The sequence below is a fragment of the Myxocyprinus asiaticus genome, chromosome 26 (genome assembly GCF_019703515.2).
Source record: "Myxocyprinus asiaticus isolate MX2 ecotype Aquarium Trade chromosome 26, UBuf_Myxa_2, whole genome shotgun sequence".
Classification (NCBI taxonomy): domain Eukaryota; kingdom Metazoa; phylum Chordata; class Actinopteri; order Cypriniformes; family Catostomidae; genus Myxocyprinus; species Myxocyprinus asiaticus.
The window spans coordinates 43,286,359-43,295,732 of NC_059369.1; the positions used below are offsets into that span (position 1 = coordinate 43,286,359).

Here is a 9,374-nt window from a genome sequence, read left to right on the forward strand (position 1 = left end):
TGTGTATTTTTTGGGGAATTTTTATATTTCAAAATCAGTTCCGATAATACATCTATAATACACTGTGTACATAATATAGATACACTCAGGACCTTCAGGACACAAAAGTCCCCATTGAAACCAATTAAAACTGCAATATTTGATCCCAGTGCCATTAAAGCATAAAATCATGAATTCTATGATATTATGATTTCATTCCGGAGCCCTGGCTTCAACATTTTTTAATATTGTCCACCAGATGGCGCCATTTTTCTCATATTTAGCCTATGGAGCAAATACATGCTTTTCCCCTATTTTCTGTTTGCTGTATTATAGAGCACTGCAGGACAGTTGAATAAATGATGCAGATAAAATTGTGTGGGTGTGTTGGTATGGATGTCAGAGTGTGTTTTGTATGTGTGTATTGAGAAATGTGTGCGTGTAAAAAACAACAGTGGCATTATGTAAACAAACTGGCATTTAAAGGGTTAAAATCCTGAAAATGAATGAATATTTGGTAGTTATCATCAGGACTGATGTTGGTTAAAAAAATCAACTCACTGAAAGTGGAAAATAATATTAATATATAATGTTATTAAGGCAGTTTTTTGACAAACATTTTTGTCCTCTAAGGACCCCTGAATTACTTTTTTTTCTAAGGGTTAAAGAGTCAATTAGTCAAATATTCACGTCACACTTTGGTTGGACTTCTACAGGGAAAAACAGACATTTGAATGAGTCAATGTTGTCCAACACTCAGCATGGTTTTTCATTGTTTTGCTTTCTCATAATATAAACACACAATGGACCTCATTCCTGAAACATGAGCAGAATGAATTTCTTACACAAATTGTCACACTGAATTGAATGCAAGACATTTTCACGAATGAGGCCCAGTGAATTTATGAAACAGATAGAGAAGATACATACTGTGATGCTGTGGAGTATCTTCTTGGGTGTCATCTAAAAACACAAACACTGTGTTCTAATTGTGCGTTGATAAAAGTGATACAACAACGTTCTCTCAGGAACACACGGGAAAATGTACACACCCTTGACTTTGTCAAGCTGTGGAACTACTGAACATTAATGCTGCAGGTATTACTCTGAGTACTGGACTGCAAAACAGAAATACATAATAAAAACATCAGATCCAAAACACACTATAAAGACCAAACAGTGACAAAGAGAGTTTCTAAATTGCAACAGGGGAGGAAAATTACCAGTAAAATTAATGTAACAAATTTTCTGATCTGATATAAACTCTACCTACCAAACTGTAGACCTCGACATCAATCTCAAAACTGGAATGGATGTCTTGTCTGGGGTGGAAATCACAACCGTTATTCCAAAATATCACACTATTGTTATTGCACCCTGACATCAGTATAAAGATGCAGAGTGTTTTAATGAATTGTTAAGACTCACAGTGTGATGGATATTGGGAAAGTGATGGTGTCTCCATTTTGGGCATCAGCGACTGTAGCCAAAGGTGTCGCCACAATGTTACACGGGCCGTAACGAATCAGAACAAAGAAGTAGTGTGTTGGATGGCCTTATCAGAGGTGACAGTGTTACAAATGATGTGTCGAAATGACTTTGCAGATGTGCATTAAAGATTTATCTGATTCTGCTGCCATTATTAAATACTCATTTAAGGGATAGTTCACCCAAACATGAAAATGTTGCTGTTATTTATGCACCCTAATGTCATTCCAAATCCACATGAACTTCTTTAGTGGAACACAAAAGGAGGTGCTAGGCTGAATATGTAGTCTCAGCCACCATTCACTTTCATTGCTTTTTTTTTTTTTTTTTTTTTTAGACAAATAAAATGAATGGTGGGTTTGCAACAACATGGGGGTGAATAAACGGTGAAAGAATATTCAGTTTTGGCTGAACTATCCTTTTAACACTCATACCTGTATGCGCAGAGCACACAAACTCCACCTTGAGAGGCAGCTGGATGCTACTGATACTGACGGTGCCCCTGCAGGGCTGTAGATGAGCGTTATTGGAGTCTTGTTCTCCGGACCCGCCCTCTCGGAGCCTGCTGACCTCCGCCAGTATGGCTGCCCACTTCTCACCTGCATTACAGGGATAGACGAGAACTGAATCAGAACATGCTGCCTCAGTGTGTTAAGTTTTGCATATACTTACTGGAGACAAGCAGGAGTTTCTCAGCCTCAGCCTCCTGCAGTGAACCCTTCCCATGTTCCTCATCACTGCAGCAGCTCAGAGCCTGCAGCGTCTGCGTGATGACCATCTGCAGCTTGACTGCTCCCTCATTCAAAGCCTAAATAGATCAAACAAATTCCTTTATAAACCTGCATTAGACCCCGTAAATGAAGTTACCCACAGACAAATAAATTCATTATCACTCTAGCTTGTTTCATAACTTAATTCTATCCTTGGTGTTGAGGAGTTGTTTTGGGCAGGTTTTCTCATTAGCCTGCTTCTGAACTCCAGCAGTCATGCTTTGAGTAGAGTGGGGGTGGATCTTTCTTTGTGAGCGGTAAGCGTCAATGCTGTCAATTATAGGTATAACGACTGTCAATCATTATAACACATGCATGCCATTTATACAGAACGACACATGTGTCTTAAAGAGATAGCTAATGCAAAAAAGGTACATTCTGCCATTATTTACCCTCCCTAATGTCACTCCAAACCCATACTTTCTTCTGCGGTACACAAAAGGAGATATTTGGTAGCAAGTTAACTTCAGTCACCATTTACTTGCATTGCATTTTCTTCCCATACAATGAAAGTGAATGGTGACTGAGTCTGGCGGTTCCATTCAGCCTAATGCTATCTCTTTTTGTGTTTCACGAAAGAAAGTTTGAAACAACATGAGATTCAGTAAATGATGCCAGAAGTTTAATTTTGGGGTGAACTATCCCTTTAATCAAATCTGAGCAAGCCGCACCTGTATAAAGGTGGGACATTTTCAGCTGTAGGAACCGAAATGTCTTCAGGTGAGGGTGGTAGGACTGATGGCTCAGGCACAGTGATTTCAATCTTCTGTAAGAACATTCAAAACCAGTGACATAATTATGCAAAACATTTAAGTACAACTAAAATGCATAAAACCACTGAGTGTAAACCAAATCGTAATGTCAGAGGTGTGACAACAGCTTCCACAGATTTGCTAAGAGGAGAGAGGACATAGCTAGATGGCAAAGTGAGGAAGTCATCTTCAACAGCACCCATTGGGCCTCTTCCTCATCCCTCATTTCTACTTCATCACCATCAACAGGCTGGAGCTCCTTCTCTTCATCCACTACATAACAGCCATCAGGAGTTTCTTTACTCTGGTCAAGAGGCTCCTGATTTGATTCCACTGTGTCCGGTTCTGGTTCATCTACTTTTTCAGGCTCTGAAGATGTGCTCTTTTCTTTCGCTACCTCTATAGCGAAATAGTTGCATTGACCCCGTTTACACCTTCGGGTGATCCAATCACATGTGCAAAACACATCGCTGTTTACACGTGGTCTCTTACTTGCGTCTGCTGTGACCACTTGTGTTCGGATTTCGAGGGGAGGGTCTCTGATCTCATGATGACATGCATCAGTCCTTATGTCAGTGTGCTACTGCATAATAATAAACTGCAAAAAGTCATAATTGACAAAGAAAGAGCGAGAAAAAAACGGCGCGCTGTTTCTCCCAGATGCATCTGAAATTTAATCTTAGCAGAAACGCAACATTACGAACAGTCATTGTAGTGGAGTACCTGTTTAAAAGGAGCTTCAGATGTTTGTTCTTTGCACATTGATATCAGACACACTGAAGAAGATCCGTGAAGTTCTAATGCATATTCACTTTTTCAAATTTTCAGATCGAACGGTTATTTCCTTTTAAAGCTGCAGGTAACCGGCAAAGTTTAAATTCTTGTTTTAGCGCAGCAGTGGGTGATTGACAGGTGAGTGGTGGTGCTTCACAGCTGTCTGAGATGCATTCAGGATGGATTAGCGTTCACACCTCAAATGCGATGTGGTCACGTGTTTTCGATGTCACGTGTTTCGACATGTTTTTTGTGATCTGATCACAAAACGTTTAGACCCCGTTTAGACCTGTACTGTATTTAGCACTGACCACATGTGATCGGATCATCCAAAACACATCTTACTACTAGGTGTAAATGGGTCTTGGTTTTTAGGAACATTTCTGTACGCCCACACATATCGACGTCTGCCTGGTGTTTGTAAAATAGGATACATAGGATAGGATATGTGTTTTGTATATTCTGAGGTAATTATGCAAGATCTAAGACAGCGGTTTCCAAACTTTTTACCGAGGCATACCTCCAGGGACGTAGATTCCAGGGGAGATGGGGAGGAGGTAACCCCCTCAAAAATCAAAACAAGCAAGTACAACCTCCCCATCATTTATACCATGACCAATGGAAACATGGGTAAATACTTCATGCTGACAGACGCAATTGATACAGCCTAAAAAGACAGAAGAACTGTGGCGAATTCTCCAAGAAGCTTGGAACATCCTATCTGCCAGCAACCAGGAAAAACTGTGTCCAGGTGTATCTAGGAGAATTGGGGCTGTTTCAAAGGCAAAGGTGGTCACACCGAATATTGATTTAGCTTTTTTATGTTTACTGGACTTTGTATGACATTAAGTGATAAATGAAAACTATTTATGTCATTATTTTTGAAGACATCCTCACTATGCAACATTTTCCCCAAGTGCCTAAAATTTTTGCACAGTTCTGTATATTAAAAAAGGGCTCTAGGGTGTGAGCAAACTATCTTTTGACAGTGAGAAATACTTGAACCTGGTTAGAATGCTATTTTAGTCTGCGATTAAATTAAAATAATGGTAAATCTCAGATTTTTTTAACGTACCCCCATTGCACCTTGCTTACCCCAGCTTGGGAAACACTGATCTAAGAGAATCCAGAAAGCACATTTACCTGCTGAGGTATTAAGCTCTTCGCTGGGGAAATGGATTGCGACTGTACAAGGTGGTGTGGTGTTCAGACTTCCTTCAAATACCTTACTGTCAACCTCACAGGAGCTGAATTCAGATTCCTTCAGCTCTTCTTGCATAACAGATACAAGATGACTGAGACTATGGTTTGCATCTCTCTCTCTCTCTCACACACACACACACACACACACGTCAGCATGCTGATGTTCTCCAAGTGAGTACGTGTAACTTAAAATCACTGATGGTAACTTTAAAACTAAGGGTGAAAGGTATGACTAACTAACGAGGAGGAGGAAAAACAACATAAATAGAGCACAAAAACTTATTTAATCCTAAACAAATGGTGTCAAACACATGCTCACACTCCCGAGTTGTAATGGAGGCCACTGGAGTTTCCGGGTTGTCCTGTGAACCCAGGGCGACCTTGTGGATGGAGAGCCTCTCTGAGAAAATGGGGATAATTTACAGTTGATCTAAACTGTTCAAAAACCAGAAAAGAATCCACAGGTGTCTTGTTATGGTCAGATCACTCTGATAAAGCTCTTCAAAGGGTAGTTTATCACAAAATGCTTGTTCACTCATGCTTGTTCCCAAGCCATTTGACTATTTATTTGGAGGAACACAAAGGGAGATGATATGAAGAATGAAAGGTGCGATCGCCATTCACTTTTATTGTACAGAGTGCAATGAAACTGAATAGTGACTGAGACTAACATTCTGCATAGCATAGAATGTTTGAAGCAACATGAGGTTGAGTAAATGAAGAAAGAATGTTCATTTCTGGGTGAACTATTCCTTAACCTGATTTGCTCACCTCAGTAAGAGTCAGACAGACTTCTCTTCAACCACAAGTTCTCCGCCACCGGCTGAACCTTCAATAGACGCAACTCATCCTCACGAGCCTGCACAACAGAGACACTTGTTTCATTAATAAAATGTATTAAAAAATGAATACCTTTTGTTTCTGAAGGCTTGAAATAGGTGGTCAGCAGGTCAGATGAGTGGGAGAGATGTACCTGATGGATGCGGGAGGCCTCTTTACTGCTGGGTGTCACTGTAGTGTTCAGCTGCTGTTGGATGCCATGCACAAAGCTGGAGAGATTACGTGTGCAGGGGGTGGAGCGACTGGGGCTGTTTTGAGGTGTGGGAACTTTAAAGCACTCCAGGCGGGAGCTAAACTCTCCCTCACCTTTCAGAAGAAAAATAATTATGTTCAAAAATGCAGGTCCACAATTGTTGAGCATTAATGAATAATGCAGTTATAGGGATAGTTCACCCAAAAATGATACATTCTGTCATCATTTACTCACCCTCATGTTGTTCCAAACCTGTATGACTTTCTTCATGCAGAACATCAATTAGATGCTTAGGAGAATGTTAATCTCAGTCACAATTCACTTTCAATTGTTTTTATTTCCATACAATGAAACTGAACAGTGACTAAGGCTGCCAGTCCATAACATTCTACCTAACATGTTTAGAACCACAAGAGGGTGAGTAAATGATGTCAGAATTTTCATTTTTGGGTGAACTATCCCTTTAGAAACAGCTGTTGTCATGGAAAGTTGAAGTCCTGCAGGGTGAAGGTGGTGTGTGAGAATACTCACCAATGTGACAGATATTCGGACCCTCGGACCCTGGGTCAGACAAGTCAGAACTTAAATGTACGAACACAATATGAACACAATTACAAGTGTAAGAAATACTGATTCCTAACACAACATTCTAGCGTACTCTCCTTAAAGGCATGGGGTAGCATATGGAGAGCAGGCAAAAAAAAAAAAGTATTGTCCAAATAGAGTCTAAATTTTAATAGTCTTCAGTGATTTTACAAAAACAGATATCTGAATTGTTACCATCCCATCTCTGACTGAGTTGCTGGACTCTCGAGCGAATGGAGGCGATGGCTGGGGTGTCTGGTTTCACCTCCAACTCTGACCGTCTCAAGCGGGTCCTAGCAGGGGAATTTGTGGGGTCCAGGTTCTCCTCTCCCTCTGCGGCCAGCCGCCTTCTCTTTAACACATTCTCAAGTTCTGAAAAAATGTCATAGCTTGTTTCAACATTTAATTCCACTTTGACAAGGCTCACAAGACAATCGCAATGTTCAGTGCTGAATATATCATCATGTAAGGCAGTGGTTCTCAACCAATTTTTGATGAACGCCCCCCTTCTTCATTCCCTTACCCCTAAAGTAGTGATATAATAAGATTTATTATCATCTATTTCTGCCTAAAGTACAGTTAGTGTTACTATAGTAAATTCAAGGGTGGTGATGTAGAATTCTGTGCCGAATTCAAATGGTTTCCGCTTCTCGCTCTGTGCTTCTCACGGATTCTCGCAAAGCTGCGAGGGCTTTGCGCTCAAGCTGCTCTGTCCATTGAGCCGTATCCATCTACAGAGCCATACAGGCACATTAGCCGAGGTTGTGCCTCCACCTGTGTATTTGACGCTGCTAAACTAGATACTTCAGATGCGTCGCTAGACTTCAAAATCAGATGAACCGTGGTACAAATGCATACCAACCCGTATAACTGAGATCCAACTGATATACTCCCAAGTTCTAGATAAACGTTTTAATGCAAAGAGGAACTTGATGATATATTTGATTATTATGACTCATAAATGCCCCCCCATTTGTAACCTAAAGCCCCCTCTCTACTAATTTGCTCTCAGCGCCCCCTGGCATCCTTTGAACGCCCCCTTTGAGAATCCCTGATGTAAGGTGTGGTGTAGTGGTTAAAGTATGGATAACCAAAAGGCTGTAGGTTCAAAGCCAGCAAGGGGTGATCGAGTAACTTTACTCATAGTGCCCTAGAGCAACAGTTCACTCCAGGAAGACTGACATCTCTAATTTATTATAAAAGTTAATGCAAGACTACTTTCTTATCAGTCATATTACATTTCAAAACTTTGTGCATCATATCAATACAAACCAGTCATGTTTTGGGCTCATAACTCAAACATCTATGTTCCTTGAACTTATCTTAAAAATCGATAGACTTAAGATATAAAGTGTTAACTCAAAATTGAGGCTATGTGGAATACACATAATCCCTTGAACTTGTATTATTTAATTATGTTTAATTGGTCAAAGCTAACTTATAGGAGCATTTAAATAGCTGTTATAAAGAATTAATAGAGGTTTAGCACTTTTGTAGTGATCTTTATGTTGTTTGGTGTGATGCCACCATTAGTGTGATCTATGTCTACTTTGGTTCAGTTAGACTCTGTTAACACTATTTCAGTTCTTCTTGTGCATGTGCAACTGAAGTACAGGTATACAGTACATGCATCACACTGACCTAGAATCGGTTATAATCTTCTTTATTTAAGCAGTGTTATTGTATGATCTAAATTTCAGTCTGTTCAACTAAAATTAAGTAGAAACGACCATATTTAGACAGCAAATCTGAGTTCAGTCTACTTGCATCCAATTTTCTTAAATAGTTACATTTATTCTACATGAACACCAAGTTAAGTGATCTTAATTACACAAGTTTTAAAAGACGCCATTACTCAATTCAACTGAGGGAACGAGTTTACTTATAGGGTTAGTACACCCCAAAATGAATATTCTCTCCTTATTGCCTCACTCTCATGCCATCTAATAGGGATGGGCGGACCAATCCTAAAGTATCGATACTTCCGATACTGATGTTGTATCAAAAATATAAATCCTCACACAAAAATATCGATTATAACATTTTATATTTTTTAAACTAGGGATATTATTATTTGGTTACCATGAACAATAATCATAAGATTCAAAGTGAAATAAAAATAATTAGGCTATATTAGCAAATACTTGTGCAGGATGGGAACTATTTCTTCTTCTGCTCATCTTAACATGCACGCAGAAAGACACAAGCAGACAAGCGCTTGCACCGTCACAAGACTCGTTCAAACAAGAGGGATCAGTGCCTTGTAGAGGTAATGATAGAAAATCAGAGAAACAGCTTCTGGAGTAAATTCACACTAAAATAAAAACATATGTAAAGTTGACATTTCTTATAATGAATTTGTGGGTAATTGTTGTTAATAAATAATTAAATAAAATAGTTAACCATGGTTTTACTACAGTAATATTGTAGCAGTCACCATGGTTAATTGTGTGGTAACTATGGTTTAACTAAATACCATGGTTAAACTATAGTTACTGTAGTGAAAACATGGTTAATTTTTGTAAGGGTAAACAAACAGAAGTCTAATAATTTTCTGTTTAGGCTCACAAATGTAAAATAATAATAATAATAATAATAATAATAATAATAATAATAATGACTTGAATTATTTTTTAAATTTCCCATAATATCCCAAGAAATCGCAAAAAAATCAATTTAATAGAAGTACTGGTATTGGTATCAGTACCGACGATATTGGACTTAATAATGGTAAATGGATAATGGTATCCGATCGAAAAGAAAATAAGTGGTATCGCCCATACCTTCCAT

At 39.1% G+C, this 9,374-nt stretch overlaps 1 protein-coding gene across 1 annotated transcript; it reads right to left on the reverse strand.

Moving 5' to 3' along the window:
* Window positions 1-438: 438 nt before the first annotated feature.
* On the reverse strand, window positions 439-9,374 carry si:dkey-30c15.10 (uncharacterized protein LOC559353 homolog). Its single transcript, XM_051656831.1, is given in 16 exon segments — window positions 439-689; window positions 910-942; window positions 1,032-1,097; window positions 1,253-1,301; window positions 1,408-1,534; window positions 1,902-2,066; window positions 2,140-2,277; window positions 2,380-2,507; window positions 2,909-3,003; window positions 3,076-3,197; window positions 3,200-3,423; window positions 5,276-5,366; window positions 5,759-5,825; window positions 5,940-6,112; window positions 6,780-6,956; window positions 9,368-9,374. Coding segments are annotated over 16 exon segments (1,686 nt in total). The 3' UTR covers window positions 439-665.